This window comes from Sander lucioperca, chromosome 11 (assembly GCF_008315115.2).
Source record: "Sander lucioperca isolate FBNREF2018 chromosome 11, SLUC_FBN_1.2, whole genome shotgun sequence".
In the NCBI taxonomy this organism is placed as follows: Eukaryota; Metazoa; Chordata; class Actinopteri; order Perciformes; family Percidae; genus Sander; species Sander lucioperca.
Window position 1 is genome coordinate 25012317 of NC_050183.1, and position 17443 is coordinate 25029759.

Sequence of the window (17443 nt, forward strand, 5' to 3'; positions counted from 1 at the left end):
AATGTCTACCTTTTTAGCATATAAATGTTTAGGCATATCCATAGTTACAGCTAATCAAACGCACACTGTTAAAAAAAACGAAGTTTTTAACACAATTAATATGATATATTTGGGTATTTATAATTAAGTGGGCTCATCGTTTGATTTTGGTCACACAATATTTCATGCCAAAAACAGAAAAATGATGAAAGAAGTCTTAAAATGCTTTACAGTAAAGGTTATCAGGTTATTATTGTATACTCAACTGAGGAAAACATGATTGTGTAATAGACCATGAAAATCTGAGTTTAAACACTTGACTGTGTCATTGTTACTCGGGATGACATCCTGTTAGCCAGGAATGACATAATGCAAAAATGCCATAAAAGATTAAATAAATACATATTATTTTATTAATATAATCTAACATTATCAACACAATGCTTGAAACGTGATAAATACTAATAAAAAAACTATTTTCATTAACATGTCCAATCTGGATAACAGAGGATCTTCGTTATCCAGGAAGGACAAAAACATGATTTTCTCACCAAAACTCTGTCAAACATGGCATACTCAGCTAAAATATATCTTAGCCTTTAAAACATTAATGCCATATTTCACATGAAATAGGCATTTTTTAAATATCAAAACATCAAATCTGTTTTATTAGCGTTATCCAGAAAGACACATGATTTTTGGACATAGTTCACCAGTGACCGAAAGAGCAAAATAAAAACCTTTTTTAAGAGAGAATTACTAAACTCTCCAGATGTTTTGGGGTCCTCCATAATCTTCTTTATGATGTAATATCATATTTCATGACTATGCAATTGCATTATGGGTAATTTATGGATTTTAAGGTCTGTTACCCAGGAAGGACATTAGGGAAATCCAAAAGTAAGGACAAAAGTATTTCTTGAGTAACATTTTAAATAAGGGTAGGATTGTTACTATATTTGTAGGTATCACTGCAAACATCGACACAATTATGCCAAAGTAGATAATTAATGCTCTTATTATTATTTTTGACATTTTTGTCACATTTTTATACTTAGATTTTAAGCCCGGACGTTACCCAGGAGGGACAGTTTGGTACTTCTGAGCTCAATAGCTCTTTGAATTTTATTTTTTTGCAATAAATACCTATTAAAGTGAGTAAAGAGGGGAGAGTTGAGTAATATAATGTAGTTTTTTAAAATTAATATTTATCTTTTGCATTATGAATATGCTTTGGACACCATAATTGACATGCCACGTCTTTGACCCAGGTACTTTAAGGTGACAAGGTGTGTTTGTAGAGCTGCGTGATATAAAAATGTCCATCTAATCTGATTTTGGCCATATCACCCAGCCCTAACTGTTTGGGCAATAGGGATACACAACACTAAAAGCTAAAACTAAAAACACAAAACTAAAAGTAACACAGTTACTGTGTCTATATGATAAATTATTTCTTAAGCATTGTTGCCCATCAAAGGTGTGTGAAATAAATTCTAGTTGTTATCTATTTTTACAACAATAAAGCTGTGGCAGCATTAGTTATAACATAGACTAAACTAAGATCAAATACAGTATATTTCAATAATTAATCAAATTAATAAAAAAGAAATAAATGTACATATGTGACTTGTTACTGCTGTCATTTCCATAGAACACAACAAGTTAAAAAAAATAAAGCAAGCGTGCAGTGTGTCTGCTGGCGCTCTGTGACAGAAGCCGCCGGTTGGTATTTCTTTATACCTGCATCAATAACACTATCTGGGTGGAGCCTGCCTCACTTAGCTCATCTCCCAGACTTTCCAATGACAAAAACATCCTCTGTACTGTTGTTGTTTTGCAAAACGTGAGAGTCATCTGGTGTGGCTCCTACAATGAGGTTGCTCAAGAAGAGATACTCTACACCCGTCAATGAGTTTCACTTGTGGGAGCATAAAGACTCCCGAATAAGTGGTTACAAACCATGAAGTCATCTTGACCACGTCAATGTACATAGTTTGAAAATGATTGTAAGTAATGCAACGCAGAAAATAATAATGTTTCAAAAATATTGGTTATTAAACATTATTAAACTGGCATAAGGAAGAAAAAATGGTCAAAACGCACAGATCAACAATTAGACATATTACTACTTAAACCTACATTACTACGCATGAATATGACCCACAATAAAAGGATATTTCTGCAATTTAGTTTTAATACTTGCATAAAGTTGGGGGACTCTCGAGACAGAATGAAAAAAAAAAAAAAAAAATCAAATTTCGAAACAGCAGAAGCCAAGATATCTTGGCCTTTGTCTCCAGCTATGGGTCAAACCCCCAAAACAATGGATACTACATTTCCCATAATGCAACTAATTAGTATATTTTCGCCCAGCAGTTTTCCTTGGATTAGGGTGGCACCTAAATCAACATGGTTGCAGCTGTCGCCGTGGTCCTGCTCTGCGCCCTGCCCTGCTACGCCCTGCTACGTCCTGCTACGCCCTGCTACGTCCTGCTACGCCATGAATTACTACGACTACCATTTCTAGTCACTGTTTCATTATCTTTATTGTGACTATTATTGCCACTATTCATCACACCCCCAACCGGCACAGTCAGACACCGCCTACCAAGAGCCTGAGTCTGTCCAAGGTTTCTTCCTAAAAGGGAGTTTTCCTCGCCACTGTCGCACTAAATGCTTGCTCTTGGGGGAATTAGTGGAATTGTTGGGTCTCTGTAAATCATAGAGTGTGGTCTAGACCTACTCTATCTGTAAAGTGTCTTCAGATAACTCGTTATGATTTGATACTATAAATAAATTGAATTGAATTAAACCCTGTCAGTTAAATACACACTTCCTTTAACCCCCAGTCATCCAATTTGTAACGCAGGATTTCTGAACTCTCAAACCCAAGCCATGATAACCCTGATGACATCATCAGGGTGTCACAGAGGACATTATACAACTATATTTTCAGCCTGGTAGTACTCTACATAAGGGGTAAACTGAACTTCATGTGTAAAAGTGGTGGAGTGCCCCTTTAATACAAGTTTGACTGGTCACAGCTGGCTTCCACTCGGGGGTTAAAGGTGGAAAAATACTAAACAATTTAATGACTGCATTTTTAAATAAAGCAAGGAACACAAGCGAGGTGAACAGGCACAACAGGTGCCATCATACTTTAAGATTAAACAATAATATCACACTGTTTTCATACGACAGGAGTCGATATGGGACCATCAAAGGATCACCTGGAACCATCAACGTTACCTGTAAACACTTCTGCCCAGCCCATGAAACAAACAGTTACTAAGGAAGGAGGGTTATCCAGTGTGACCAAACCACTTTATATACAGACACTTTCATATTATTGTTGAGGGTTATTTAAACATTTCCAGGCGTATACACAAAAAATTGTGATTATAGGTTAGTCTGCATTTAGCTAGTGAGGTCCGCCTACTGTGATACTGTATTCTCAGTAACCTGGCTTCATCTAATTGAAGAACAAAAAACAATAGAATATCCCATAATTCCTTTTTCCTTCAAGGTAAAAGGCAAAATAAGAGTCTGTGAGGCTGTACTTATGCAAAGCTGTACTTTGAGTTAAATGACAATCCTAACATGCTGATGTTTAGCAGATATGTTTACCAAGTTCACCATCTTAGTTTAGCATGTTAGCATGCTAACATTACAGTGACTTGATGGGAATGCCATTAGTTTTGAATGCATGTAGTCATAAGACAAAGTTTTGGACAAATTCCATTTTTGACGTGATGATGGCACTAGATGAAACATTAGGATCTCTAAAGTTATTAGAGTTCATCCTGAGGGGAACATGAATGTCTGTACCAAATTCCATGGCCACCCATTCAGTAGTTGTCTGGACCAAAGTGCCATAGAGCCATGCCGCTAGCGTGGCTAAAAATCCAATTATGCAAAGTAACAGATCATATTGATGATAATTTCATGCCTTCTGGCTGGCCCCCTGAACTCAGGGTCCCCATGACATTCTGATGGAGGGCTGAAGAAACACTTCCTCCCTGTCACAGACGTGGTCAGATGTCTCGTCTACACCAGTAAACCTCCAGTAGACGACGGCTTATGTTGTCACAGTTGCGCCAAGGCAGTGCCACCGGTATGCCTTGAAAGATTGTAAAGACTTCACTGTTCATCTACAGGCTTAGTGCCCTCTTTCACTGATAAAGCGCAGGAGTGGAAACACAGCCTCATATCACAATTAGGGCTGCACAATATGTTGCTTTTTTATCGTCATTGCGATATCAACTGGCGCAATAAACACATCGCAAACGGCTGCGACATATCGCGAAAGACACTCAGAGATAGTTGAAAGAAAATATCAGTGGAAAACTGCACTTTGAAATGTAACTCTTATTCTTTTTTTAGTGGTGGCTTTTTATATTTAACTCAATGTTCAATAAAATAATTTTGGAAATGATTTCCTCTCATTGGTTTTAAATTCAACAAGCAATTTGTTGTATTTTATATTATTATTATTATATTTTTAATACTGAAAGCAGCAGAAATGCATAACTGAGTACATTTTAATATCTGTGTATTTCTCGCAAGTAATATCGTCATTGCGATATTCAACAACATTATCGCATATTGCATATTTTCCTCATATCCTGCAGCCCTAATCACAATGCTGATAGATTGATGAAGACACCGGTGCAAGAGCAAAATAATAAATAGGTCCAATAGAGCACTCTCCTTTATAGTATTAGCATTCAATTTCAATTTACTTATTGGTGACAGATAATAATACTTGCATTATCTTCCTTTGAGATCACTTAAGATTACCCAAAGAGGCAATCCCTAAAGCCCTAGAGTTTTGCTTTTGTATAATGTACTGTATACTGGAGACAACAAATAGACTCACTGCCAAAGACACACTGGTGTACCAGCAGGTACATCAAATGAGATTTACTTACACTGTGGCAGTGTTGAGCAGTTCAGCTGGTTTAATCTCCGTCTGGGAATATTCCGTCTCTGACTTTCTTGCAGGAACTTGAATCTTCTGTAAATAAAGTTAAACAAACACATAGTCCCTTATGTAAAACCACCAAAACAATTCACAGAAAAGAGGCTTCCAGTTATCCAAAGAGCCAAGTTGTAGTTTATTGCTAAATATTCCAACCAACTCATGTTGCAGCTTCCTGGTTTTCAATAGTGAAAAAAAAAAGCGGTGCGTTAATGCCCCTCTCTCTTCCTTAAGCTGAGGGTGTGTCATTATGAACAAACATGGATTAATATTTGACTTGGCTCTTTCCTTCCCAGTTCACCACTGTTCCTTTTACTTCAGTGGCTATGTTTGTCATACATGTTAACCCCCCTTGAGGGCTTGAAACAGTTGCAACATTTAAGTGACTAAAACCAAGTTACAACCAAGAGGCCTCTCATTTTCATTACTTCAATAATTCATGTTCAAGTCATTTTGAGATTGCAAACAATCAGCCTTTGTGCCTCACCTGTCCATAGATGTCAGTTGAAGGAGATGATCGGGATCTCTCGTGGAAACAGGTGGTTTTGGTTCTCTCCTCTGGTCCCGGATCCAGGATGTTATCAGCTGACCGGTACCGACCGGAGGCTCTTGTTTCTGATGGGGGTTTCTCTATATTCCACCTTGCCTCATACTCAGCAAAGGTGCCCAGTCTTTGCTGGTCTAAGACGAACTGCTTGTGTGCAGAGTAAGGACCTCCCTGGACCTCTTCAGTGTACTCTCTGCTCCTGATGCTTTTCATTGTGATCTCAGTTTCACTGGTGGAGGAAAGACTTAGGGCCTTGGTCTCTGTATAACATGGAGGGGGAATGTGATTGGGGAAAACAGGTTTCCCACTTTCTTTAAGGAGCTTCTGTTGGTCTAGTGAGGAGCTTCCATTGCGAGGGAGATCTTCCTTAACCCCAACTTGGTGGATTTTGTCTGGTTCAGAGAAACACCTTACCTTCTTTTCTGTAGGAAAACGCTTACGGCCACCAATGCGAGTTACCTGACCACTGCCAGGACCCGACTTACTCATTACAGACTCTGAGACTGTTGGCAGAGGGGTGACATCTTTCCGGGCCAACGCTGAGGATGGGTAGTTAGGTAAGGCCTCAGCTGCAGGGTGCTCCAGTAGGACAGGCTCCAGGTCTTTTCTCCTGAAAGACGTAGCCCTGAGCACCCTTGCTTGTGCTTCCTTCAGATTGTCCTTGTAGGAATTGGTGAAGGAGCCCCCTGCAGAGGTCGGGGTGGTGCTTTCAGTGGACTTCCAGACATCCTGATCATCTTCAGTCTCACCCTCAGTAACAGGAAGGGTAGCTGCACTCATACTTTTCTGCAGCCTAGCTCTTCTCATCTGGATTTCATTCCTTAATGTGGTAGCAAAACGGTCGCTGCGCCTCAACTGCTTGCTTTCAAGGGACTCCTCAGAGTCTGGGCCTCTTGTTTTCTCATCTTGGCCTGCAGCATCCATGGATAGAGAGTGAAGCATGGGGGTTATCTGGGGGCAGATCTTGTTGCTCACTTGGCCGTGATGTCTTATGTCTTGGGGTAATTCTCTAAGTTGTGGTGGCAGAGACCTCCGCTGTTCAGACGGTCTGCTAGGAGGATAACTCATGAACTGGGCTTCCGCATTTTGTGCGTTGTGTCCTCTCTGGCTTCCACTATCATCAGAGCTGGATTTGGGTACAGAGGTTTCTAGTACAGTAGTAACTTGGTGCTTGCTGTATCCATTACTGTCTTTACAGTGAGAGAGAGTGAGAGAGTGTTGCTGCTGTTGGGGCATATGATACTTCACTTGGGTGACTGTCTGTGGGCTAAGAGAGTTCCGCTCATTTCCAGCTTGTGCCAGGTCTACGCCTGTGATACTCTTCCTGTCCTCTGATTTTCCTGACAAGGGCTGAGGGTTGTGCTGCGTGGGCTGACATGTTGTGACACAGTAGTATCGGCTTTGTCCACTGCTGTCCGTGTTTTGGTCAGCAGCAGTGGGAGACAACGAGGTGCTTAGGTTCCTTCTCTGGTTCTGACCAAAGTGTTGTGCAGAACCATTAGTAGGAAGTTCCTGCATGCTACTATAGTAGCCAGCTACGTTCTGCGGCTTTGGTATGGACATAGCCCAGGGCTGAGAAAAAGTGCTTTTGTCACTATGATTTCTTTGATGATAGGGCTGGCCTTGGTGAACATCACTGCTGGACAGGGAGTACTGCTTGTTTGAGCTGAACTGGTTATGACTCGATTTATCAGATGAAGTGTGAACACCGTCGCTGTCATTTTTCAGGGATGGGTTGTGGCTGCGGCGATTTTCAGTGGAAGTCTTACAGGGGACATAGGATTCAGGTCCTTCAGGGTGAGCTATAATGAGCCCCCTTTCATGTACCTTTGTCGCAGCAAAACTGTCACTACGTGCAGGTGGAGGGGGAGGGGGAGGAGAGGGGGAAGCAGTCTTCTTTTTTTCAGGGACATGCCAAACAGGTCCTAAACTGGTTCTACTTGAAGTGGAATGGCGGGAGCCGGCAGAGTCCTCAGTCTGTTGACCCGCGCAGCCTGAGCTAACGCCTGGCATCTGGAAGTATGCCACCCTATCGTCCAGTTTGACTCCCTCAATCAGGCTCTGGCTGTTTCTGCCATTGTTGTGCTTTCCTGCTGCATCCCACTGACCGACTTTATAGAGCATGTTCTCTGTCGAGGCAGCATTGCTCTTTGAGAGGGTATAGTCTGGTGTACCAGAGCTGGTGGAGAAGGAGCTGTAGGCTGAGTCTCGTTTCCCTCCTCCAAGATGCTCCATGCTGTTGTTGGACTTGGCAGGTGACAGCTGACCGGCAGGGTACGGGTGCGAGACATGTTCTAGACTGTCCATACTGCCGAGAGAGCTGAACTGGTCGGACACTCTGCGCAGGTTTGTTTGCTCCCAGCCAGAGGAGAGATCAGTTGAGGATGAGCTGGAGGTTAAATCAAAGGATGAAGTGTGAAAACACAAACAACAACCTGTTTTGTTCAGCAAAAATAGCCATTTACCTACAGATTGCTGTTGTTAATCAAGTTATGAACTATGGTATCTAATTCTGTACAGTCTAATGGCCGTTTAATGGCAGTCAAACTTAGATCTAATTAATTATCAGGTTTTGGGCCACTGCACATACAGCAGCATTAGCAAAGACAGCTTAAAGCCTGTCTTTTTGTACGTACAACTTGTAAGTCTATGTTTATGTAGGGATATAGCATTGTCAATAAAATTAACTTTTACTATCTGGGAAAAGGCAAAAATCTTTTTATTTTGTTTTTAGCTGACAGAACAGTTTGATTGAATAAATAGAAGGTATAAAGTATCTGTAGTAGAACAACACAGAGGGCCTGGCCAAGTGTTTTAAATATATTGGAAAACCCCTTAAACTTAATCCTATAATTTTAATCTAAAGTGCTTGATATCTACTCATGAGGCAAACTTCAAGATCCCAGAGTTACCTTGCATCATATCTGGTGTGCCAGACTTGCGTGGGTGGAGACTGTGTTTTGGCAGTCTCTGATTGGTTGTCGTTGAACTTGGTGGAGTGCCAGGAGTGAGGCCTGCTTATGGGTTCATTCCGCCTGCAGAGAAGGCAAAAAAAAACACAGACTGGATCAGAGACCTGGCCCTTATGGAAAACAGTATGTGCTTCCACATATGAATCTGTGCAACTGAAAGTTACTGCTGTAGCTAATACTGCATCTGTATTGAGGCAGTGCTTTTTGCTGCATTTTTGATTCAGTCCATTTACAAATTATTACAAACTATTTTAGAGGGTTTTTAATGTACGTCTCTGTGTGATCACTGATCACAAACTTTGTACAGTTGTCAGTTAAGCATATGAAACGTACCCTTTAAAGCGATTCTTTCTGAATTGCATGTCAGGAAAATGTGCACAGAACATATCAGCATAAAATGACAACAAATCAAATACAATTTATTTTCCTTCAAATCACTATAGACACAATAAAATGTGTGCATAAATCATGAACAGACTGTGTATAGCATGCTGTACAAATGGGATGAATCTACCATCTAATGACATGAACCACAAGACAATCCAAAGAGATGCATGCCAATGAGGGCAGGTAATAAACCACAGGAGAGGGAGAGTTTCTATGAGAGGAATGAAGATGATATTATTACTAGACAAGTGACTAATATGATTATGGGCACAGGGAGTGGAAAGAAAGGGAATAGGTACTACTGATTACGATGAAGCCACAGAACCGTACCTCATGGAACTTCGCAAAATCTTCGTAAGAAAACTTCTTGCCACATGCACGTCATTCTCAGAGGGCATTTTCTGAGCTACAATATCCACCATTTTCATATTCCTGGGCAGCAGGGGGGAGGAACACACACACTAAGAGCTCATTGACAATTGACTGGACTCACAGTAGAAGACAGGACAAAGACCATCTGACACATAGACCGCTTGTTCTGATTGTTGAAAGTTTGTGCACACTATAGCACCAAAGAAAACTTAGTGTGTTGGGAAGGTTAGTGTTTAAAAAAGCTTACTAGGACAAAGTTATCTAAATCCCCTCTGATTCAACTGAATTATCACAGAGTGTTCTAATTCACAGGACGGTAACATGCAGTCTACAGAAGTGTACATGTCTACTGAAACATGGCGTTATAGCCCCCTCTCCTGGTCAAACTAATGCATGGTCCTGATTTCACAGTTTTGAGTGTCATGGAAGTTGAGAAAGGGTGAGAACAACCCTTTATGATGGACCTACAACACAGAAGACCATTGCCAGAGTGGAACAGCAACAGTTTTACTCATCTCTCATTAGGCTCATTATCTAAACAGTTTGTAGCTGAGGTGAGCTGGTTGTGCTCAGACTTTGCCATATGGTCCCAGGGGGAACACAGGCCCAGCATGGGGCAGGGAGCTTAACAGAAGAGGGAATCTCAATCAGATCAGCCACATCACCCCTCGATTCAAGCTGTCGTCTGCCTCCCAGACAGCCCGCATATCACTTCACAGGCACAAGAGACTTTGGTAGTCATTTAGTACACCTACAGAGATATTAATGTAGTTGAGTTTATACAACTGTTAAACAGGGAGGGTTATAGGGAAAGTATATATTTTCTACTTGTATAAAATGGGTTAAACTGATTAAAGGTTTGTGTTTTAAATGGAGTTTATATTGCATGGCATGTTCTCAAAGAAACATAACTTAAGTGGAATACATTTTAAAACACCTGTAAATACTTGTTAATTGTTTAGCCTCAGTCTAGTATCATTATGTTAGACCTCGGTAGCTAGTTTTACTATGAGGGAACTGTGGAAAATTGGTGTTGCACTGGTCAACAATTTTAGACAAAGCTTTGCCCTCATTGGACTCAAGACTTGGCCTACAAAGCCATGAGGTCAGGGGGTCCTGCCCCCCACAGTCACCTTGTCTAAAGGCCTTCAATGATCTGATGACAAGAGGTCCGATCAGCAGCTTCTTTCAGATGGAGACCTGGAACAAACTACTGGGTGAAATGTATAACTTAAGCTATTATATCTGCACCCTGCACTACTTTTATAGATTGAGAATTTTCAGACAGAGATTTGGTTAAGCTCAATAAAGTGGGACAATTTCACAAAATTAATTGTGGATTAAAGTTAAGGCCTATTTAGAGGACAAAGAAAAGCCAACATGGAGCCCAGTCTTCCTCGTCTCCTCACAGTCTGTGTTTCTAGGGCACTGGGAGCTAGCCACACATGGCGCCTGCTATTGGTATGCAAATGACCCTGGTTTTATTAGGCCTATCGTCAGGGCTACAGCTGGGCCAGCACAGATATGCTAGGAAAGTGAATCAGTTGGCTGGAATGGGGGCAGGGGGAGAGGGTATTTTCTAAGTGATCAGTTTAGAGCCCCATTTCCCTTCACATGTATCCAGTACCAACCAGTCCAAATTTAAAAATAAACAACACACATATGCATACAAAACCAAACAGACTTGTTAAACAAAGTAACGGCCAATGTATTAATAATACTTTAGGAGAGTATTCACAGATGATTTTTGTTTTACCTATTAGTCTTTCCCTCAAAGATTAATTTGCATTTGGTAGGGAATCCTAAGTCTTGCTGATCATGGCTTAACCTAAATGATGAATGACCTCATAATGAATGATAAGATAAAAACAATCACCACAATAACAGAGTATTAGGGTCATAAAAGCAGGCAAAGAAGGCCACAATATGTCCCCCGGTTATTCACTGAACTATCACAACAAGACAAAAAGCAGCAGGTATGATGGCCTTCAAACACGGAAGTCAAAAGTTTAAAATACAAAAAAGTGATTAAAACATAAAATAATGTTCAGTTTGACTCACCAAACATCTGGATGAAGGAATTCAAAATGGACACAAAGAAGAAGAGTGTTATCCAAAAGACCATACAATAATATTAGCCTGGAGCTCAATTTGGAAGTGAGGCCAGTTGTACCCGTGTGCTGATCAGGCACTGCATTCCACAGACACTTCAAAGACGAGCTAAAATAAAGAGACATGCAGGCCGCTGAGGTCTGAGCATCATGGCACAACTCCACTTCCTCTGAACACACATAACCACAACTCAAAAACAGAATATGCAACACAGTATGGCCATGACTAAAACCAAGTTCTCTGGGCTGAAGTAGTTTGAACGGAGGGAAGATTTCCTCCAGGATTACGTGGGTTTTACCCCAGGGAGGGGGTGGAAGAGAGTAAAGAGAAGGAGGAGGGGTATTGTCACAGCCAGTCCTCTCGGAGTATTCCTGTACCTTGCCTCGTCTCATTGGCTCTTAGGGGCTAATATGCTAATGATGGGATGAAATGCCGGACTCTTGTCTTCCCATCTCCCCTCTTGTGCGGCAAACATGCATTTCTACCATTGCTATGGTAACAGGTTGCTCTCTGGGGTGCAAGGGCACCCCGTTTCCTGAAAGCCTCGGGAAATGAGCATTGCAACTGCACAAGCAGGGATGTCAGCGACACATGGCACATACAACTTAGTATTCAAAACTATTGATTTAAGCACATGTTGTTGTGTTCATTATTTCAGGTTGTGTTTAATTGGGCTCGTTAGCTGTAGTTCAATGAATGTATGAACGCTACATAAATGAATATCTAATAATTAAACCTCATGCCCATTGGGCTTAGATTAGCCACAATAGCATTTTACTCTATTGTCTCGTTATTAAATATTAATATATAAATGTTAAAATATTAAATATTATGACATAGTGGGCTGTGTTTAGTTTAAATTAATTTAAAATAGTATTATACTCAATGACAATTCCTGCTAAATTAACAGCGTGTCACTTCATTTCCCTTTTGTATTTTTACATTTTAAAAGTCTATGCTGGAGGGTCCAAAGATTGATTAATTTATTTATGGATTAATTTTATTACATTAACAGGACAAGGCACATTAATCAGCATTTGTGTAAATGTGCCAGTTAGCCAGCCGGCTTACCTTAAACTACAGTCATAATGGCGAGATCATTTTGACAACTAATAAAGTGGCCGTGCCCCCTCTTGTAGACAAGTGCTTCATAGATTCTCTTGGATTCTCAAGTTCGAATTCTCCACTGACTTCCATAATAAAAAAGGCTTTTGGAAACAGTCCCCTTCTGGACTTAATTGCTATCACATAACATATACAACATACCTATTAGTTAGGATCTGACTGTGTATAGGAAATAATAAACGATACAAGAGTGCCAATTGCTGTGCCATTTGAATGTCATAAAACATCTTGATCAGTGAGGACAGACACTTTTTGAAGCCAGCTTGCTAACTCAGCACCCAGCACTTTATATATATTTGTTTAACCTTGATTGACAAGAAATTATTTTATTTTCTATTATTTTAAATTGACCAACAAGCAATTTAATTTTCAAATTTGCAGGGTCATGACTTTTATGCAACACCTGCATAAAATGTCAAGGAAACTTGTCTGCAACACCTTTCTATCTAAATCTTTGCAATTCATAATTCAAAGTAATTCAAACTAATACGGCAATTATTTTGCCAATGTAACTGTACAGGTGGTATAGCAGATATTTACAGCTGTACAGAATATAGTTGTACATACAGTGAGGAAAATAAGTATTTGAACACCCTGCTATTTTGCAAGTTCTCCCACTTAGAAATCATGGAGGGGTCTGAGATTGTCATCGTAGGTGCATGTCCACTGTGAGAGACATAATCTAAAAAAAAAAATCCAGAAATCACAATGTATGATTTTTTAACTATTTATTTGTATGATACAGCTGCAAATAAGATTTTGAACACCTGAGAAAATTAATGTTAATATTTGGTACAGTAGCCTTCGTTTGCAATTACAGAGGTCAAACGTTTCCTGTAGTTTTTCACACACTGCAGGAGGGATTTTGGCCCACTCCTCCACACAGATCTTCTCTAGATCAGTCAGGTTTCTGGGCTGTCGCTGAGAAACACGGAGTTTGAGCTCCCTCCAAAGATTCTCTATTGGGTTTAGGTCTGGAGACTGGCTAGGCCACGCCAGAACCTTGATATGCTTCTTACAGAGCCACTCCTTGGTTATCCTGGCTGTGTGCTTCGGGTCATTGTCATGTTGGAAGACCCAGCCTCGACCCATCTTCAATGCTCTAACTGAGGGAAGGAGGTTGTTCCCCAAAATCTCGCAATACATGGCCCCGGTCATCCTCTCCTTAATACAGTGCAGTCGCCCTGTCCCATGTGCAGAAAAACACCCCCAAAGCATGATGCTACCACCCCCATGCTTCACAGTAGGGATGGTGTTCTTGGGATGGTACTCATCATTCTTCTTCCTCCAAACACGGTTAGTGGAATTATGACCAAAAAGTTCTATTTTGGTCTCATCTGACCACATGACTTTCTCCCATGACTCCTCTGGATCATCCAAATGGTCATTGGCAAACTTAAGACGGGCCTTGACATGTGCTGGTTTAAGCAGGGGAACCTTCCATGCCATGCATGATTTCAAACCATGACGTCTTAGTGTATTACCAACAGTAACCTTGGAAACGGTGGTCCCAGCTCTTTTCAGGTCATTGACCAGCTCCTCCCGTGTAGTTCTGGGCTGATTTCTCACCTTTCTTAGGATCATTGAGACCCCACGAGGTGAGATCTTGCATGGAGCCCCAGTCCGAGGGAGATTGACAGTCATGTTTAGCTTCTTCCATTTTCTAATGATTGCTCCAACAGTGGACCTTTTTTCACCAAGCTGCTTGGCAATTTCCCCGTAGCCCTTTCCAGCCTTGTGGAGGTGTACAATTTAGTCTCTAGTGTCTTTGGACAGCTCTTTGGTCTTGGCCATGTTAGTAGTTGGATTCTTACTGATTGTATGGGGTGGACAGGTGTCTTTATGCAGCTAACGACCTCAAACAGGTGCATCTAATTTAGGATAATAAATGGAGTGGAGGTGGACATTTTAAAGGCAGACTAACAGGTCTTTGAGGGTCAGAATTCTAGCTGATTGACAGGTGTTCAAATACTTATTTGCAGCTGTATCATACAAATAAATAGTTAAAAAATCATACATTGTGATTTCTGGATTTTTTTTTTTTAGATTATGTCTCTCACAGTGGACATGCACCTACGATGACAATTTCAGACCCCTCCATGATTTCTAAGTGGGAGAACTTGCAAAATAGCAGGGTGTTCAAATACTTATTTTCCTCACTGTAATGACCATCCTAAATGGCATTAATGGGAACACTCCGGAAACACTCCTGCCTGAGTGACAAACAAGGTTTTTTTCTTATTAACTTGCTCTGGCACACCAACAAGAGTTCTGGTGACAGGCAAGAAGATTAGCAAAGAATGGTTGTGACCTAAAGCTGATAGGAAAGCAATACAATTCACAGTGATCTATTGTGAGGGAAGCAATCAACCATAAAGTCGAAACAAGGTTCTCATTGTGAGGTATAGCGAATGCATTATTTTCTTTACAAGTTTAGCAATTGCTTCCTGTATCACATAGATTGTTAACAATAACTAATACGTTTTATATTTGACCAATGGTGTGAGATTCTTCTCATTAAAAAACAGACAATGTAATGCCCTACAATGCATGGCTTGGACAGATAGATGCATTCACTATTGTATGACATCTGGGAAAATGAAGAGTAGCATCATGTACTGTACTATATAGGGCAGAAAGATGTCAAGGTTGTAATGCACCCAACCTGCACTTAGCAGGTGAGCCGGTGGATTCCATTTGGTCCCTGTGGGTCTGACAAAGGCCCTCTTCAGCAGACCCTACAATCAAACCAGTCATGTTTCGGGTGAGGGAGGTGAACCATGAGTAGCATGTAATGACCAGCACATTCCTGGGCTGAGTGGCATACCAGCTGTCAAGTCGCCGGCTGTCTGCACTGACCCACAGTCAGAAACACCTGGAAACCTTTTGTCTGAGGGTGAGGGTCTTAACAACATCACTATAACAAAGTCCTGCATGTCCTGCGTCTTAAACACCGTCCAATATTACAATTCAGGTTATTTTGGGGTAAATCAGTAACTCAGAGTGCTGGTATAAATTCACCAACAACCTGTTAATTACTTAATGCAAGCAGTGGGGCCTCTCTTTTACTCTTGTAACAGTATCACAGCTGAAGTGTGAAAGACCCCAGAGCACAAGGCAAGCAACAACAACAAGTGGTCCCGTTTTTTGGTTTGAAAATCTGTCCTGAGTGATCCGATCACAAGTGGCCATCTCTAAGTACAGGTGTAAATTTACCCAGGACGCATTGAGGATGCATTGAGATCCGATCACTCAGGCCTGGTTGTCTGGACCGTGTATGAGCACATTCTTTTAGCAGTGTGTATGCAAATGTGTTCTGGGCTACATTGAAGGACCACTTTTAAACTGTAAGTGGACTACGTACTCATTCACAGGCTTTGTCCAGCTATTGGTAGCTGTGTGTTTTTAAAAACATTAGTATTTTGAAAGTATTTCTCAAGTCACAGACACCATTGAGAGTGAATCTTGGTTTTGATGTTATTATTATACTTGTCGGTGATGTGTCTGTGTTTTTGTTCCGGGGCTCTGCACAGATCTGCCCGCCTGCTCTCCTCCCCGGCTCTTTGGTGCTCTGTGCCCCGTGGTAGCCTTGAAAAGGCGGCCGTGTCGGCAAGACGGAGGTCCCAGGGAACGCCGCTAGACAATAACCTTTTTTTTTGTTTCATAAAATGTACCTAAATTCACAAATATGTAGGATATTACTACAGACATTCCTGTTCTTACCTTGCAATCTCTGCTGCTGCTTTTTAGAAGCAGGCAAGCCCGTTGTTTTGTCATTTAAAAGCTTTTATTATGAAGCAACAAAATCAGGAAATGTGAAATGTGAGACTCCTATACGCATCTATAGATGCATATCTAGAAGTACAAACAAAAACCTGAACATATTACACACACATACCGCTGTCGGGTAGTAAAAAAAGTTATGTCCTTTGGCACACATAGACACACAATGTCCGAACATGACGCTTTTTCATTAGTCATCGCACGTTTCTCTTATAATGTATGATTTAGCCTATGTGAGTGACCACACACACACACACACACACACACACACACACACACACACACACACACAATCACTCAGGATGCATGTAAACACACGTACTAGAGCTGTCCACTTGTGATTGGATCATTATACATCATAACAGATGTTAAAAATTTCTGCCATGACATGCTTTGATTGTAGTTCCCTGCGTGAGTGATCTTCCCTATTAACATTCATAATCGCTAGTATGGGATGACAAAATGTTTCTCATGTTGCCCAATAGGCAAAGTATAAATGTGTAATCCCCATAATGAAAATTTAAAAAAAATCAAACATTCCTAAAAAACACCTCTGTCCGACAATGATTTCTCCCCCCAGTTTCACATACATACCTTATGAAATGTTTATTAAGAACTAAAATGTCTTCATGTCACTCGAAAAACCCATCACAGGTCAAAGCAAGTGTACTTTTTCTTTGATTAGACAGTACGGTTACATTTTTTTTTTATTGGATTGAAACCTTCTTGTTTAGCTAGTGATATCTAGTTCAGTGACTCCTTGTCAACTCACCTTGGGAATGGAGCAAACCAAAAAGAAACCGAGGGGTGCAGTTAAGACAGGGCTACAGGTAAATCTCTAAACTAGGATTTTCTCGGCTGAGACCCAAACAATTTTAAGAAATCTGCTTATGACAAGGATTCAGTGCACAGCATTCCAAACGTACTACATAGGCTTATTTAGAAAAACAAAGACCAGTAAATGTAAGCCTCTGCACTGCAACCCCTACTGAATGCTTACACTGTAAGTTGGGCCAATAAGCTCTCCCAGGTATAATTGGATTGTGCACCAAACCTCTGTACAGGGCGAACACATCTAAAATAGCCACATAGATGTAATATTTTTTGATGCTGCAACAAGTAAAAGAGAGAGGAAGGAGAAGCCTTCTGCTACACTAGACAACGTCTCATCCAATGCAGAAT

General features: G+C 40.8%; 1 protein-coding gene across 8 annotated transcripts in view; it reads right to left on the reverse strand.

Annotated features, from left to right (window-relative positions):
- Positions 1 to 17443, reverse strand: part of shroom2a (shroom family member 2a) — a 48856-nt gene that overhangs the window by 7320 nt on the left and 24093 nt on the right. For 2 of the 8 annotated variants that reach the window (XM_036007343.1, XM_036007346.1), the window contains 5 exons: positions 9200 to 9301; positions 8816 to 8833; positions 8423 to 8545; positions 5451 to 7899; positions 4914 to 4999 (listed from right to left, as the gene is read on the reverse strand). In XM_036007343.1, the coding sequence (XP_035863236.1) occupies positions 4914 to 4999; positions 5451 to 7899; positions 8423 to 8545; positions 8816 to 8833; positions 9200 to 9301 (2778 nt within the window). Of the gene's footprint in view, positions 1 to 4913; positions 5000 to 5450; positions 7900 to 8422; positions 8546 to 8815; positions 8834 to 9199; positions 9302 to 11302; positions 11761 to 17443 lie in introns of those variants that run through there. The other 6 variants (XM_036007344.1, XM_036007342.1, XM_036007345.1 and 3 more) reach the window with 6 other exon arrangements.